The sequence below is a fragment of the Pseudorca crassidens genome, chromosome 7, assembly GCF_039906515.1.
Source record: "Pseudorca crassidens isolate mPseCra1 chromosome 7, mPseCra1.hap1, whole genome shotgun sequence".
In the NCBI taxonomy this organism is placed as follows: Eukaryota; Metazoa; Chordata; class Mammalia; order Artiodactyla; family Delphinidae; genus Pseudorca; species Pseudorca crassidens.
In genome coordinates this window covers 9,783,740-9,802,638 of record NC_090302.1, presented here as the reverse complement: position 1 = coordinate 9,802,638, position 18,899 = coordinate 9,783,740, and the positions used below count along the sequence as shown (strand labels likewise).

General features: G+C 37.6%; 1 protein-coding gene across 5 annotated transcripts in view; it reads left to right on the top strand.

The window, feature by feature from the left end:
* The window catches only part of PBX3 (PBX homeobox 3), a 231,935-nt gene that overhangs the window by 185,931 nt on the left and 27,105 nt on the right, over nt 1–18,899 (top strand). For all 5 annotated transcript variants that reach the window (XM_067743309.1, XM_067743312.1, XM_067743310.1 and 2 more), the window contains one exon: nt 649–784. In XM_067743309.1, the coding sequence (XP_067599410.1) occupies nt 649–784 (136 nt within the window). The remainder of the gene's footprint in view (nt 1–648; nt 785–18,899) is intronic.

Genomic DNA, 18,899 nt, shown 5'->3' with positions numbered 1-18,899 from the left:
CTTTCCGAGCTTTTTTCCTGTTTGAAGACCATTCCCTCTGCTCATTCCTCTTCCTTCTACTCTTTGTCTGACTAAGTTATACACATTCTCCAGGCCTCAGATTAAATGTCACTCTTCCAAGGAAACCTTTCCTGACTCCATAATCTGTGTTAGGTTTCCTTCTTAGACACTTTCATTATACATTATACTTTTCCTTCATGATACTGGACATAGTTACTGTAATTTATAATTATTAATTTCTGTGTTGCTTGTCTAATGTTTTTCTTTCCCCTAATTCTCTACTCTCTCTCTTAACCCTCTAATCCCCTGTGAGCTCCCTAATAGACCTTCTCTGTTTTGTTCCAACTGGATCCTCACTGAGTATCTAGAACACATTAGATCCTCAATAAGTATTTGTTGAACAAATTAAAGGATGAAGTTAATTGTGCTTCACATTCTAGTATTTTTCTTAGTTATCCTACATCTTCACGTGAGTTGGATAGTTCTTTGGAGGATGCAAAGAGTATAATTTACAACATCATGGTGATTAATTACACCCTAAGAATGTTTAAAAACAGAAAGCGAACTTTTTTGTGTGATCCTAAGTAGTACATCCCTCTTTGGTTAATGTTGATTATAACGACAATTCTCTTTTTGGTTCTTTCATAGACGAAAAAGGCGTAACTTCAGTAAACAGGCCACAGAAATCTTGAATGAATACTTTTACTCACACCTCAGCAACCCCTACCCCAGTGAAGAAGCCAAAGAGGAGCTGGCCAAGAAATGCAGCATCACAGTGTCACAGGTGCAACAGGACTCCATGGGTCTGTCTTGTTTCCCCGTTGATTATAGGAACCCTATTTCCTCTTCAGGGCATTCTTATCAAATTTCATATCCAAATGTTTCATCATCAAAGGAGATATAAAGAAAATATAGATATTTCCACATTTTTATGCGAGCTTTTAAAGCTTAGATAATTTCTTTTAATCCTAAATGTCAAGGAGTCTAGATAATCACCTGCTGCCCTAGTGGAAATCTATAGAAAAAACATAAACATGCCATGGGGAGAGACGTGGTTTTACACTTACGTGACTGTTCAGTATGGCATGTAGTTCTGCTTTCCTGATTTAGATGACTGGTCTAAGCTTCCACCAGTGAGAAAGCAATTTATTTGTTGCCAAAAGGAAATTTAATATAGCCCTATGGTGAAAGTTTGAGGAATTCACCAAGTCCTTTCCTGAAAACCATGCTATGATATTTGGGTCTCAAAGATTTCTTTGCTTTCTTGTTATCCATTAAATAGAAGAATTAAGTTCATGCCTATCCCCACTTTTTTTGTTTTTGTTGTTTTAAATGTCTGTTTGTAATAAATTGTGCCCCTGAAGTTAGCTGTCATCTTCTAACAAAAATACACTTAGTTTTAGGCAGATAGACTTGTATTTTAGATTGAGGGTTGGAAACAAATAATTAAACAAGCAACTGTACCTCCTTAAAAAATAAATATATCCTATTGGAATTAGCTCTAAAATATAATTTATTTAATACTCATATTGTTGTTTATAGATTGTCATTTGAATAACATTTCTTCATAGCATGCAAATGTGGTAGTCACCAACCAGTTCTTGGAGTGGCACTTAAGGAAAAGCTGACCCTTTCCAGAAATTTCAGTGGTCCCTAGAGGTCACATGACATAAATTTTAAAGTAGCCTCTAAATAAATACTCCTATATATTTGAAGTTCAAGATTCTAAAGATCCCCTTCACATTCCAGTGAAAGTTTCATATCAGTATTTTATTTTAATTTTATTTTAATTTATTTATTTTTATTGAAGTATAGTTGATTTACAATGTTGTGCCAGTCTCTGCTTTACAGCAAACTAACTCAGGTATACACAGACGTTCTTTTTTTTATATTCTTTTCCATTATGGTTTATCACAGGATATTGAATATAGTTCCCTGTGCTATATAGTAGGACCTTGCTGTTTATCCATGCTACATATAATAGTTGACATCTGCTAATCCCAAACTCCCAGTCCTTCTCTCCCCCACCCACCTCCTCCTTGGCAACCACAAGTCTGTTCACTGTGTCTGTGAGTCTCTTTCTGTTTTGTAGATAGGTTCATTTGTGCCATATTTTAGATCCCACATATAAGTGATATCATATGGTATTTGTCTTTCTCTTTCTTTCTTTCTTTTTTTTTTTCAGTATTTATTTATTTATTTGGCTGCACCGGGTCTTCCTGGCGGCACTCGGGATCTTCGTTGCCACAGGCAGGGTCTTCGTTGTGGTACTCGGGATCTTTTAGTTGCAGCACATGAACTCTTAGTTGCAGCATGTGCGCTCTAGTTCCCTGACCAGGGCTCGAGCCCGGGGCCCCCTGCATTGGGAGTGCAGAGTCTTAGCCACTGGACCACCAGGGAAGTCCCTGTCTTTCTCTTTCTGACTTACTTCACTTAGTATGATAATCTCTAGTTGCATCCACATTGCTGCAAATGGAATTATTTCATTCTTTTTTATGACTGAGTAGTATTCCATTGTATATATGTAGCACATCTTCTCTATTCATTCGTCAATGGACATTTAGGTGATTTCCATGTTTTGGCTATTGTGAATAGTGCTGCTGTGAACATAGGGGTGTGTGTATATTTTTGAATTATGGTTTTGTCTGGGTATATGCCCAGGAGTGGGATTGCTGGATCATATGGTAATTCTATTTTTAGTTTTCTGAGGAACCTCCACAACGTTTTCCATAGTAGCTGCATCATATCAGTATTTTAAGTCATTGTTATTTAAGGGAATATGGTCTGGGTTTGAGAAAATTTTTAGCTCTTATTTTGGCATTACTTTCCATAGAACCTCCAGAGCAATCTTAGATTTATAATTAAGATTTCATTTAATAGTTATTGTCACTCCCTTATGATATAGTGGCATGCCTTGATTCCTTTTGCTCAGTTCGAAATGGAATATAATTGATTTGGGCTACCAGTTTATGAAGACGTATACTATATAAAACATTACTACCACAAGCACCTACTACTGTATAGCACTGGGAACTATATTAAATATCTTGTAATAACCTATAATGGAAAAGAATCTGAAAAAGAACATATAAATCAACTATACTTCAATTAATACAAAAACCATAGATCAGAAAAAAAAATCACTATCTGGGCTATGTAGTACTCACTGCCACTTGAAATACTAAGGAACAGTATAATATGCTGGGTCAGATAGGGAAGATGAAATTTAAAGTATATTCACTTCAAGTGGATGTTTTCTGGTGTGAGCATTTCCCCTGAACATTAGTGAAAGCATTGGGCTTGTACTGAACACCAGCTGATGATGCCAAGTCTAGTTTTCCTCCTCTCACAAGAGCTCTCTGACTTAGAACTCAGATATTTGTGGGTCCAGTTTAAACTAAGGTGTTTCATGCTTCTGCTCCTTTTCTTGCTTTTCTTTTTTACTTCTATAACATATTCACCATTGGAGAATAACACAGATTATATACATTTTTTGAAAATCAATATAATCCTAGTTTTTCACTGGGTGTACTAGCATCTTGTGTGTGTGAAGTAGGATTTCTTAACACATGTTTGTGTAATGAGTGAGAGAAGTTTCCTTCTGACTATTCTGAACTAGGGAGGCTTTGCTGTACTTCTAAAATTGGCTAGGATCCCATTTACAGATTTTTAAAAAATAGTTAATTACTATGTTCATTTCACTGGTTTTCTATAGAAAAATAGCTTTGTTCGTTTTGGAAATATTTTAGTAATTGCTTGAGATAGAAATAATATAGACATAGACATATTTCTCTGTCTAAAAAGCAGACTTTATGACCTTCTTTTCTCCCAGATCAGCTTTTCAAGTGGAGAATTTCAGCAATCAGTGGAAGATTCAATGTAAATTGTGACAATTTCCTCTCCTTTGTACCTTTTTAATGCTTAAAAATGTTATTTCCACTCAACCATTCCCTTTTCCCCCACATCTCTGACATGAAAGCAATAGTGAAAATTTTCACTATTGAAGACATCAGTTGCTAGCCTTTTTTATTTTTTGCCACACTGTGCAGCATGCGGGGTCTCAGTTCCCTGACCAGGGATCGAACCTGTGCCCCCTGCAGTGGAAGTGCAGAGTCCTAACCACTGGACCTCCAGGGAAGTCCAGTTGCTAGCCTTTTAAATTAGTATCTTTTTTTTGCTTTTTAATTTTATTTATTGATTTGAATTTTATTTTATTATTTTTCTACAGCAGGCTCTTATTAGTTATCCATTTTATACATATTGGTGTATATATGTAAATCCCAATCTCCCAGTTCATCCCACCACCACCACCACTACCACTTTCCCCCCTTTAATTAGTATCCTTTTGTTTAAGTTGTTTAGAAGTGAAAGCAGAGAATATTCCAGACCTGACAGGTGAACTAATTTCTAAATAGAAAAAGCAGTGTTTTAAATATACATCATACTAAAATACAATAAAATTTAGAATTCAGAAGTTGTTCATGGGACTTCCCTGGTGGCGCAGTGGTTAAGAATCCACCTGCGAAAGCAGGGGACACAGGTTCGAGCCCTGGTCCAGGAAGATCCCACATGCTGCGGAGCAACTAAGCCTGTGCTACACTACTACTGAGCCTGCCCTCTAGAGCCCACGAGCCACAACTACTGAGCCCACGTGCCACAACTACTGAAGCCCACGTGCCTAGAGCCCATGCTCTGCAACAAGAGAAGCCACTGAAATGAGAAGCCTGCGCACCGCAACGAAGAACAGCCCCTGCTCGCCACTACTAGAGAAAGTCTGCATGCAGCGGAGACGCACTGCAGCCAAAAATAAATAAATAAATTTATTTTTTAAAAAAAGAAACTGCTGAGAAAAAGAATAATTAAAAAAAAAAAGTTGTTCCTATACAAAGCTAACTTAAAATATTGAAACCTCGAGAGGAACCAAGATGGCGGAGTATAAGGATGTGCTCTCACTCCCTCTTGCGAGAACACCAGAATCACAGCTAGCTGCTGGACAATCATTGACAGGAAGACACTGCAACTCACCAAAAAAGATACCCCACATCCAAAGACAAAGGAGGGGCCATAATGAGATGGTAGGAGGGGTGCAGTCACAGTAAAATCAAATCCCATAACTGCTGTGTCTCACAGACTGGAGAACACTTGGACCACAGAAGTCCACCAACTGGACTGAAGGTTCTGAGCCCCACGTCAGGCGTCCCAACCTGGGGGTCTGGCAACGGGAGAAGGAATTCCTAGAGAAACAGACTTTGAAGCCTAGTGGAAATTGATTGCAGGACTTTGACAGGACTGGAAGAAACAGAGACTCCACTCTTGGAGGGCACACACGAAGTAGTGTGTGCATTGGGACCCAGGAGAAGGAGCAGTGACCCCAGGGGAGACTGAACCAGACCTACCTGCTAGTGTTGGAGGGTCTCCTGCAGAGGCAGGGGGTGGCTGTGTCTCACCTTGGGGACAAGGAAACTGACAGCAGAAGTTCTGGGAGGTACTCCGTGGCATGAGCCCTCTCAGAGTCTGTCATTAGCCTCACCAAAGAGCCCAGGTAGGCTCCAGTTTTGGGTTGCCTCAGGCCAAACAACCAACAGGGAGGGTACCTAGCCCCACACATCAACAGTCAAGCGGATTACAGTTTTACTGAGCTCTGCCCACCAGAACAACAGTCAGCTCTACCCACCACCAGTCCCTCCCATCAGGAAACTTACACAAGCCTCTTAGATAGCTTCATCCACCAGAGGGCAGACAGAAGAAGCAAGAAGAGCTACAATCCTGCAGCCTGTGGAACAAAAACCACATTCACAGAAAGATAGACAAGATGAAAAGGCAAAGGGCTATGTACCAGATGAAGGAACAAGATAAAACCCCACAAAAACAACTAAATGAAGTGGAGATAGGCAACCTTCCAGAAAAAGAATTCAGAATAATGATAGTGAAGATGATCCAGGACCTCGGAAAAAGAATGGAGGCAAAGATCGAGAAGATGCAAGAAATGTTTAACAAAGACCTAGAAGAATTAAAGAACAAACAAACAGAAATGAACAATACACTAACTGAAATGATAACTACACTAGAAGGAATCGATAGCAGAATAATTGAGGCAGAAGAACGGATAAGTGACCTGGAAGACAGAATGATGGAATTCACTGCTGTGGAACAGAATAAAGAAAAAAGAATGAAAAGAAATGAAGACAGCCTAAGAGACCCATGGGACATTAAACGCAACAACATTCGCATTATAGGGGTCCCAGAAGGAGAAGAGAGGGAGAAAGGACCAGAGAAAATATTGGAAGACGTTATAGTCGAAAACTTCCCTAACATTGGAAAGGAAATAGCCACCCAAGTCCAGGAAGTGCAGGGAGTCCCATACAGGATAATCCCAAGGAGGAACACGCCGAGACACATACTAATCAATTTGGCAAAAATTAAAGACAAAGAAAAATTATTGAAAGCAGCAAGGGAAAAATGACAAATAACATACAAGGGAACTCCCATAAGGTTAACAGGTGATTTCTCAGCAGAAACTCTACAAGCCAGAAGGGAATGGCATGATATACTTAAAGTGATGAAAGGGAAGAACCTACAACCAAGATTACTCTGCCCGGCAAGGATCTCTTTCGGATTGGATGGAGAAATCAAAAGCTTTACAGACAAACCAAAGCTCAGAGAATTCAGCACCACCAAACGAGCTCTACAACAAATGCTAAAGGAACTTCTCTAAGTGGGAAACACAAGAGAAGAAAAGAACCTACGAAAACAAACCCAAAACAATTAAGAAAATAGTCATAGGAACATACATACCAATAATTACCTCAAACGTGAATGGATTAAATACTCCAACCAAAAGACACAGGCTTGCTGAATGGATACAAAAACAAGACCCATATATATGCTGTCTGCAAGAGACCCACTTCAGACCTAGAGACACATACATACTAAAAGAGAGGGGATGGAAAAAGATATTCCATGCAAATGGAAATCTAAAGAAAGCTGGAGTAGCAATACTCATATCAGATAAAATAGACTTTAAAATAAAGAATGTTACAAGAGACAAGGAAGGACACTACATAATGATCAAGGGATCAATCCAAGAAGAAGATATAACAATTGTAAATATATATGCACCCAACATAGGAGCACCTCAATACATAAAGCAACTGCTAACAGCTGTAAAAGAGGAAATCGACAGTAACACAATAATAGTGGGGGACTTTAACACCTCACACCAGTGGACAGATCATCCAAAATGAAAATAAATAAGGAAACAGAAGCTTTAAGTGACACAATAGACCAGATAGGTTTAATTGATATTTATAGCACATTCCATCCAAAAACAGCAGATTACACTTTCTTCTCAAGTGCGCACAGAACAGTCTCCAGGATAGATCACACCTTGGGTCACAAATCAAGCCTCAGTAAATTTAAGAAAATTGAAATCATATTAAGCATCTTTTCTGACCACAATGCAATGAGATTAGAAATGAATTACAGGGAAAAGAACGTAAAAAACACAAACACATGGAGCCTAAACAATACGTTACTAAATAACCAAGAGATCACTGAAGAAATCAAAGAGGAAATCAAAAACTACCTAGAGACAAATGACAGTGAAAACACGACGATCCAAAACCTATGGGATACAGCAAAAGCAGTTCTAAGAGGGAAGTTTATAGCAATACAAGCCTACCTCAAGAAGCAAGAAAAATCTCAAATAAACAATCTAACCTTACACCTAAAGGAACTAGAGAAAGAAGGACAAACAAAACCCAAAGTTAGCAGAAGGAAAGAAATCATAAAGATCAAAGCAGAAATAAATGAAATAGAAACAAAGAAAACAATAGCAAAATCAATAAAACTAAACCCTGGTTCTTTGAGAAGATAAACAAAATTGACAAACCATTAGCCAGACTCATCAAGAAAAAGAAGCAGAGGACTCAAATCAATAAAATTAGAAATGAAAAAGGAGAAGTTACAACAGACACAGCAGAAATACAAAGCATCCTAAGAGACTACTACAAGCAACTCTATGCCAATAACATGGACAACCTGGAAGAAATGGACAAATTCTTAGAAATGCACAACCTGCCAAGACTGAATCAGGAAGAAATAGAAAATAGAAATAGAAAATAGGAACAGACCAATCACAAGTAATGAAATTGAAACTGTGATTAAAAATATTCCAACAAACAGAAGTCCTGGACCAGATGGCTTCACAGGTGAATTCTATCAAACATTTAGAGAAGAGCTTACACCCATCCTTCTCAAACTCTTCCAAATAATTGCAGAGGAAGGAACACTCTCAAACTCATTGTATGAGGCCACCATCACCCTGATACCCAAACCAGACAAAGGTACTACAAAAAAAGAAAATTACGGACCAATATCACTGATGAATATAGATGCAAAAATCCTCAACAAAATAGTAGCAAACAGAATCCAACAACACATTAAAAAGATTATACACCACGATCAAGTGGGATTTATCCCAGGGATGCAAGGATTCTTCAGTATATGCAAATCAATCAATGTGATACTCCATATTAACAAATTGAAGAAGAAAAACCACATGATCATCTCAATAGATGCAGAAGAAGCTTTTGACAAAATTCAACACCCATTTATGATAAAAACTCTCCAGAAAGTGGGCATAGAGGGAACCTACCTCAACATAATAAAGGCCATATATGACAAACTTACAGCAAACATCATTCTCAATGGTGAAAAACTGAAAGCATTTCCTCTAAGATTGGGAACAAGACAAGGATGTCCATTCTCACCACTATTATTCAACATAGTTTTGGAAGTCCTAGCTACAGCAATCAGAGAAGAAAAAGAAATATAAGGAATCCAAATTGGAAAAGAAGTAAAACTGTCACTGTTTGCAGATGACATGATACTATACATAGAGAATCCTAAAAATGCCACCAGAAAACTACTAGAGCTAATCAATGAATTTGGTAAAGTTGCAGGATACAAAACTAATGTACTGAAATCTCTTGCATTCCTATACACTAATGATGAAAAATCTGAAAGAGAAATTATGGAGACACTCCCATTTACCATTGCAACAAAAAGAGTAAAATACCTAGGAACAAACCTACCTAGGGAGACAAAAGACGTGTATGCAGAAAACTCTAAGACACTGATGAAAGACATTAAAGATGATACCAACAGATGGAGAGATATACCATGTTCTTGGATTGGAAGAATCAACATTGTGAAAATGACTCTACTACACAAAGCAATCTACAGATTCAATGCAATCCCTATCAAATTACCAATGGCATTTTTTATGGAACTAAAACAAAAAATCTTAAAATTTGTATGGAGACACAAAAGACCCTGTATAGCCTAAGCCGTCTTGAGGGAAATAAATGGAGCTGGAGGAATCAGACTCCCTGACTTCAGACTATACTACAGAGCTACAGTAATCAAGACAATATGGTACTGGCACAAAAACAGAAAAATAGATCAATGGAACAAGATATAAAGCCCAGAGATAAACCCACGCACCTATGGTCAACTAATCTATGACAAAGGAGGCAAGGATATACAATGGAGAAAAGACAGTCTCTTCAATAAGTGGTGCTGGGAAAACTGGACAGCTACATGTAAAAGAATGAAATTAGAACACTCCCTAGCACCAAACACAAAAATAAACTCAAAATGGATTCGAGACGTAAATGTAAGGCCAGACACTATAAAACTCTTAGAGGAAAACATAGGAAGAACACTCTTCATAAATTACAGCAAGATCTTTTTTGATCTACCTCCTAGAGTAATGGAAATAAAAACAAAAATATACATATGGGACCTAATGAAACTTAAAAGCTTTTCACAGAAAGGAAACCATAAAGAAGATGAAAAGACAAGCTCAGAACAGGAGAAAATATTTGCAGATGAATCAATGGACAAAGTATTAATCTCCAATATATATAAACAGCTCATGCAGCTCAATATTAAAGAAACAAACAACCCAATCCAAAAATGGGCAAAAGACCTAAATAGACATTTCTCCAAAGAAGACATATAGATGGCCGAGAAGCACATGAAAAGCTGCTGAACATCACTAATTATTAGAGAAATGCAAATCAAAACTACAATGAGGTGTCACCTCGCACTAGTTAGAATGGGCATCATCAGAAAATCTACAAACAACAAATGCTGGAGAGGGTGTGGAGAAAAGGGAACCCTCTTGTAATGTTGATGGGAATGTAAATTGATACAGCCTTTCTGGAGAACAGTATGTAAGTTCCTTAAAAAACTAAAAATAGAATTACCATATGATCCAGCAATCCCACTACTGGGCATATACCCAGAGAAAACCGTAATCCAAAAAGACACGTGCACCCCAGTGTTCATTGCAGCACTGTTTACAATAGCCAGGTCATGGAAGGAACCCAAATGCCCATCGACAGACAAATGGATAAAGAAGATATGGTACATATATACAATGGAATATTACTCAGCCCTAAAAAGGAAGGAAATTACGTCATTTGTAGAGACGTGGATGGATCTAGACACTGTCATACAGAGTGAAGTAAGTCAGAAAGAGAAAAACAAATATCGTATACTATTGCATGTATGTGGAACCTAGAAAAATGGTACAGATGAAATGGTTTGCAGAGCAGAAGTTGAGACAGAGATGTAGAGAACAAATGTATGGACACCAAGAGGGGAAAACCACAGCGGGGTGGGAATGGTGGTGTGCTGAATTGGGTGATTGGAATTGACATGTATACACCAATGTGTATAAAATTGATGACTAATAACATGCTGTATAAAAAAATAAATAAAATAATATTCAAAAATAAAAGAAAAACATTACCAAGGACAACAAAGCAGGGAAGTAAAAGCATCTCTCCTTGCAAAAAAAAATTGAAACCCACTGATAACAGGCAACTAGAGCAATACTATTTTTGCTAGATTTAAAGTATACGAATTTGATTTATTCTTTATTGCTTGAAGTACTTAAAATACTGTTTAAAATACTTAATAATTAGGAATAAGTAAGGAATTTTCAGAAGAAAATGTTAGGAAGTATCTTTAGTAGTTTGAGAATAGTCTTTATAAAAAACAAAATGTGTAAACAACAAAGGAAAAGGCTGATAAATTCAGTGGTAGGACATTTATCAAAGTACTTAATAAAGACTGTGAAACATCAACATGATACAACCATTTTAGTAAAGATTGGATCAGACAAGAATTATCAATAGAGGGACTTCTCTGGTTGCGCAGTGGTTAAGAATCCTCCTGCCAATGCAAGGACACGGGTTTGATCCCTGGTCTGGGAAGATCCCACGTGCTGCAGAGCAACTAAGCCTGTGTGCCACAACTACTGAGCCTGTATGCCACAACTACTGAAGCCCACACGCCTAGACCCATGCTCTGCATGAGGAATAGCCCCCGTTCGACGCAACTAGAGAAAGCCTGTGTGCAGCAATGAAGGCCAAACGCAGCCATAAATCAATCAATCAATCAATCAATAAAACACTAAGAGTTGTTTCATATTTTTTTAAAAAGAATTATCAATAGATATTAAATCTAGGAGGATATCTGTATGAAGAACATGGTCTTAAAGTATCTCTCCGTAGGCCCTTTATTTGTTGCAAGGGATACTTTTTTAGAAAGGCAATTATAGAGTGGAGAAATGGAATAAAACCCTGACCAGGTGATTAGATGATTGTAATGATTAGATGATTCATCACCAAAGAGGGGCAAATGGACATTGTGTGTAGTATTTTGCCCTGGAATGTAACCTGAATGTAATCACTAGAAAACATCAGACAAACCCATAATGAGGAATGTTCTATTAGGAAGAAAACGTGGGGAGGGAGCAGTATTCTTTACAAATGTCAAAGAAAGGCCATGGAAATGTTCTAGATTAAAAGAGGCAAAAGACAAATGACATGTAAATGCAATGATCAACCCTAGACTGGATCCTCTCCTGGAGGGAAGAATGCCATAAAAGAATTATTGGCTTAAATTTACTAAAGTAAATTGTAATTTTTAATTGTACTGTGGTTATATAAGAGAATATCTCTAGTCCTAAGAAACACACACTGACTTACTTAGGGGTCAAGGGCCATGGTGTATATAATTTACCCTCAAATCGTTCAGGAAAAGAAAGTGTGTTTATATATGTTTGTGTGTGTGTATGTGTGTATATGTGTATATATAAACACATACATACAAACATACACACACACACAGAGCAAGTGCGTGTGTTTGAGTGCACAAAAATGCTAAAATGAATGGGGCAAAATGTTAGTAACAGGTGAATCTGGGTAAAGGGCACACTTACATGTTCTTTACACTATTTTTATTCTTGCAACTTTTTTTTGCAAGTTTGAAATTATTTCAGATAAAACCTTTTTAAAATGTGAAGACAGGCCACAAACTGTAAGAAGATATTTGTAAATGTATAAGCAAGAGAATTAAAATGTAAAATATATAGGGAACTCCTATAAATTAATAAGAAAAAGACAAAACCCATTTGAAACATAGGCAAAAACACAAACAAGGATTTCATAGAAGAAGAAATATAAATGGTCAATTATATGAAAAGATCCTTCTTATTAGTTATCAGGAAAATGTGATTTTAAAACTACAATAAAATAACATTTACATTTACTGGTTTGGCAAAAAATCCTAAGACTGAGCATACAAACTCTACACATTGTTGGTAAGAATATTATACAGCAGCAGGAACCCTTAAATATCATTGGTAGGAATGTAAATTGGTATAGCCACTTTGGAAAACTTTTGGCATTATCTTATAAATTTGAATATACACATATCATCCAATCCATGATTTCAGATGAAATTGCCCTAGGAAATTGCCCTAGGAAACCTCTCGTCTGTGTATATTAGGAGACATGTAAAAGCGTTCATAGTAACACCGTTTGAAATGGCAAAAAACTTGATATAAGCGAGTTTTCCAGTTTATTGACTGGAGAAGTGGATAAATCCATTGTGGTATAATTCTACAATGGATTACTATATAGCAGTGAAAAAAGAATGATCAACAGCTACACACATCAATTTGTGTGAGTTCTAATATTGAGTGAAAAATGCCAATTTTTCAGAATGTAGAATATATATAGTATGATATCATTTTCATAAAGTTAAAAACCAAGCAAACAGCATATTATTTAGGGGACACATATATATGGTTAAATATAAAGAAACAAAGGGAATGATAAAAAAAATAGTTAATTAGAATGGGATTAGAAAGAGATATTCAAGGAGTTTTAGTGGTATTTTTGGTAGTTTATTTATTAAGTTGAGTGGAGGATTTACAGAGGTTAATTTAATTTTTATGCATTATAAACCTACATATGTAAGCCTAGGAAGTCATATGTGAATTATTAAATCTAAATAAGAGAAGTTTTTAAAGAATAATTCCATTCATTTGTTAACAAAAAATTTATTGTAATACCTATTATGTGTCAGATACTGTGCTAGGGATGGAAGAGACATCTGTGAACTTAACAGGCTGAACTCCCTGCCATACCTGATAGAATTGTGTACATCTCTCACCAAAAGATATATATAAGAATATCCTTAGCAACAGTATAATAGCCAAACTAGAAACAATGGAAAGGTCCATCAATAGGAAAATGGGTAAATAAAAGTGGCATATTTATATGTATTTGGAATATTATGTAGCAATGAGAATGAATGAACTAGACTATATGTAATTACGTAATGCCAAGTGAAAGAAGTCAAGCACTTAGCATATAATTTCATATATTCCAAAGTTCAAAAACAGGCCAAATTAATCTTAGTGTTAAAAGTCAGGATAGTGGTTTCACTTGAGAGAACAGTGATTGCAAAGGGGAACGTTTCTCAACCTAAATGATGATTTGATGGGTGTGCTCACTTTATGGAAATTCATCAGGCCCTGTAGTCATGATATATGTCCCTTTTTTGTATATATAGTTTTCATTTGACTAAAAAGTTACTTACTTACATAACAACAACAGACTTGCCCTTATGGAGCTTAGATTTTCCTGAGATGATACAAACAGGTAATGTACGTAAATGATAAATTAGAAAGGGATAGGCGTTATGGAGAGAAATAAAGGAGGGAAGGAGAGCAGTGAGGTAAAGGTTGTAATTTTCAATAGGGTTGTAAAGAAAACCCCTCCTGAGAAAATATCTTTTGGTAAAGATTGAAGAAGATGAATGATCAAGCCATGTGGCTAATAGGTGAAGAACATTCCAGGCAGAGGGAACAGTAAGTGCAAAGACCCTGAGGTAAAAGTAACCTGAGCAAATGGGGGATGTGGTAGGAAATGAAGTCAAAGGGACTGTGAGGTCCAAGTGGTACAGGGGCCTTATAGACCATGGTAATGACTTGGCCTTTTACTCTAAGTGAGATGGAAAACGAAGGAGTGATATGATCTGACTTAAGTTTTAACAGGATCACCGTGGTAACTGTATTGACAATAGACCATGGGCGGCAAGGGGAAGCAGAGACACTAGTTATGATGCCACTGCAATAATCCAGGCAGAAGATGATGGTGGCTTGGACCAGGATGATAGTAGTAGAGGCCATGGGAGGTGGCTGCATTCCAGATAATTGTGAAGGTACAGCTGAGGGTTTACTGATAGGATGACTCTAACATTTTTGGCCTGAGCAGCAGAAGTATGGAGTTGTCATTAAGTGTGTTGGGCAAGGATTTGGGAAGAACAGGTTTTGGGGGGAAGATCAGGAGTTTGGTTTTGGACATATTAAGTTAATATATATTATAGGTTTTTTAGGTTCACTATATAAATAGGAACAGGTAAGTGAAAATTTTACAATTTATTTTAGTCTTATGTTAATTTGTGTTAATATATTATAAATATAAATATCCTTAACATAGATTTGCAGACTGAACTTAGAATTTGAAATCTTTGATTTCTTAAGGGTTAGTGTGATTTAGTAAGCTGGAGTTCCCCTTTTACATAACACCGTAGAAAGTCACAAAAAAAGAAATTATTTCAAATGTCATAAGCACTGAGAATCATACTTAAATTGCCATATATTCTTTTAAAAATATATTTATTTACTTTATTTAGGCTGCGTGGGGGGTCTTTGTTGCGGCATGCGGGATCTTTAGTTGCAGCATGTGGGCTCTTTTTAGTTGTGGCATGCAGGATCTAGTTCCCTGACCAGGAATCGAACCTGGGCCCCCTGCATTGAGAGTGCAGAGCCTACCAGTGGACCACCAGAGAAGTCCCTGTCATATATTCTTAATCAGTGGGACAGATATTGATATGCTTTTACTTTTCGGAATAGAGCTAACTTTCATTGGTTATTCAAGTTAGTGAGTCACAAAAACTCCATTGTTCTCCTGATTCCAATTTTGAATTTAAATAACTCGGGCCCTACTTTCCCTGCTAGGTGTTTTTAGAATGAAAAATGTTAACTTATTCTTCATTGCTACTGTAATTGAAGTGTATTGTAAAGAAAAGATTGATTTTCTTTTTTAGCAGATGAGAACCTGAAATAATAGAGTGGTTAATCGGCAGCATTAAGATTCATTCATACATTCATCCAACTAACATATATTAGAGCTTTTAAAGTGGTGCATAAGACCCACTTTCATAACAGTCTAATGTGGAGAAAATTATATAACACAGATGCAGAGACATGTTCAGAGAAGTTAAGTGATTTGACAATGGTCGCAAGTCTCCGTGAGTGGGAGAGCTAGAGGTTCTTAGGGGTTCTTTTTTTTTTTTTAATAAATATTCATTTATTAATTTTTGATTGCGTTGGGTCTTTGTTGCCGCGCGCGGGCTTTCTCTAGTTGCAGCGAGCGGGGGCTACTCTTCGTCGTGATGCATAGGTTTCTCACTGCGATGGCTTCTTTTGTTGTTGAGCACGGGCTCTAGGCACGCGGGCTTCAGTAGTTGTGGTGCACAGGCTCAGTAGTTGTGGCTCGTGGGCTCTAGAGTGCAGGCTCAGTAGTTGTGGTGCATGGGCTTAGTTGCTCTGTGGCATGTGAGATCTTCCTGGACCAGGGCTCAAACCCATGTCCCCTACGTTGGCAGGTGGATTCTTAACCACTGCACCACCAGGGAAGTCCCTTACATAGAGGTTCTTGATAAAAAGGAATAAAATCGATTTTTACTTTTTTTCCTGCAAGAGGCAATGTGATTCCTCTGTCTCTGGAGCCCTGGCTCAGGGTCCTGGTTTGTGAGGTACAGGCTGGGCTTATATCACTAAGGCTGCATCGTTTCCCCGTAAGCTACTTTAGAGACTCCAGGCTAGTTAGTAGTCTGAGGTCTCCTTACTCATTAAACTACTTATTCCAAAGCAGTGAATATTCAGTAAGCTAATTAAAATTTGTAAGTAAGATTTCCTTATTAAAAAAATCTATTAAAATAAGAAGAAGCCTGTTAAAATAATAATTAGAGCAGGAAAAAAAAGATGACTATCAAATTACAGTATCTTTTACAGCTATCCATAAAAGCCTTTTCAGTTACTTTGGCAGTAGATAGAAGGCAGAAGTGGATTTCTACTGTAAGTATGCAACTGGTGCACTGGAGACAAGTTGAAGGACAATGGCAGCTATTTTGTTGAAGTGATTCTTTCACACTGTCTTAAAAGAAGGCTGCAGACCCTCTGTTCTGTAAAGTCTCTGAGTGTGTGTCCTAGTGGAGCTGCGACATCATTAAACAGTGTGCAAAGAACAAAGGAGCAGGTTGTAAAAAGATGAGAGCTTTGAGGATATCGTAACACACGTACAGATAAGGCATATCTGCAAGATTTAAAGAAAACGGGAAGCCGCTGATTTTTTTGCTGTTGTTGTCCTCCTCTATAAACAATCAGCACCATGATTAGCTTGGTGCCTAAAGCTTGCTCCAGGGATGTCAGGTGTTATATTTATTTTAGGGAACCTTTTTTGAGGGCGTCTCTAATACTCGTTGGATGTGATACCCAACTAAGGATAGAAAGACTATTTCCAGATTAGATGTAGTGTTTTTTGAGTTTTCCTGTCAAGAAGAAGCCATATCAGAATCATGGTCCCTCAGGTTTTTGTCCCGTTCACCTCCTTGTCTGTTCTTTCCCTTTGAGTATTCCTGTCAGCCTCTCCTCCTGCCTGTCCGTCATCATTGCATCTCACCTTTCCATTTCTTCACTTCTGTGGTCAGACCAACAGGCCAATATATCAGTCAATTCCAGCAGAAAACAGATGGGACACTCAAATTAAAATAATTTGAGGAGAGTTTAATAAAGCGACTATTTACAGAAGTGGGGGCAGAGTGTAGGGAAACCACAAAGGATAATGCTGGTACTGCTTGGTTCTGTTATTACCACTTGGCCTGAAGAGATAAGGAAAATTATCAGAACCCAACCAAGACATAGAAGCTGTGTGGAGGCCAGTAACTGAGACCTTAAGTAAATGCAGTATTACAGTGAGGAAATCAGGGGAACAAATACTCTGACCTTGCTTTCGTCTCTTCTCATCTCCTACCAGTGACTTCCTTTGTCCAGAAGCCCGAGGGCATATAGGTCAGCCTCTTGGGGCCCAGAGCAGAGTGAGAGTAGGTAGGGAGGAGTGAAAAGAGGAAATACAGTGTAGCCCGAAGGGCAAGGACATCTGATCAGAACCAGCTCTGAGTTCAAGCCTCCTGGCTTCCCACTTATTTCGATTCTGTGGTATTCCCACCCAGGAGATCTGGCATTCTCCAGAGATGCTCTTGGGCTTCCTTTGTTCTTGTCTTTTGGCTTCTCTTCTCCTTTCTTCTGTCAGCTTATGTGGAGAGCATATTACTTTTCTAAAACAAGTATGGATTTTGAAAGTAGAAGCTACATACAGTAAAAGTAAGTTAATTTGATCCATCCAAAGGTACTTACCAGGACTTGGGGCTGTTTTCCTAATCCACTCAACAGGCACTGAGTGCCTACTTTGACTAGACACTGTGTTTGGCACTGTGGCAAAGAAAGGTGAATGAGATAAGGTTCTTTTCCCTGAGAAATGTCAAATTTCTTGAGGGAGACAGACAAATGTGTTGTTGACAGGATACCAGAATTGTCCGGGGACTGTACTGGTGCATATGGGTGCCATCTTGGAATATGGTATCATGAGGGGTTTACTGAGGATTAGGAAAGTACCCCCAACTGAATAGCTCTGTGACCTTGGGCAAGTCATTTAACCTTACTGTGCTTCATTTCCTCATACGTATAATTTGAATAAAAATAGCATGTACCTCATAAAGTTATGGGAGTTTCAGTAAGAAGATATATGTAAATCACCTAGGAGAGTGCTTATCTAAGAATAAGAAAAAATATAATAATAGTTATTATTTTGCTGTTTCTCCTGCCTGGGATGGTCTAATCCTATACCCCCTAAACATATGTGTAAATATTTTATTAATTACTACTCTTTCAAAGCTCACTTCAAATATCAATTCCTCAAGAAAGCTTTCCTTGAACTTCCAGTTGATATCCTCCATTGTATATTCTCACAGCTTCTCATACTTTTCCTTGATAACACTTACCACAATTATAACTAAATAATGAATTGTTTAATGTTGTTCCTCTGATAGATGGTGAATTCCCCGTTGATTGGGACTGTGGTCTTATTCAGCACTATATCCTGAATGTCTAGCAGATGTACAACACATAGACACTCAATGAGTATTTGTTGAAGAAATGACTTAGATAGAAAGTCACGCTGGAGCCTGATTGGGGAAGGTCTGCAATTATGATGTTTAGATGTTTAGATGTCTGTAATTATGCCTACAGTTATGAGGCTGAACAGTTTAGATGTCTGTTTTGTATTAACTAATTAATTATACAACAGTCATTCAATGAGTGATTTCTGGTCACTGTGCTACATATAACAGTGACTACAATAGAGGTTCTGTCCTCGTGGGCTTACATTCTAATGAGGAGAGAAGGATAA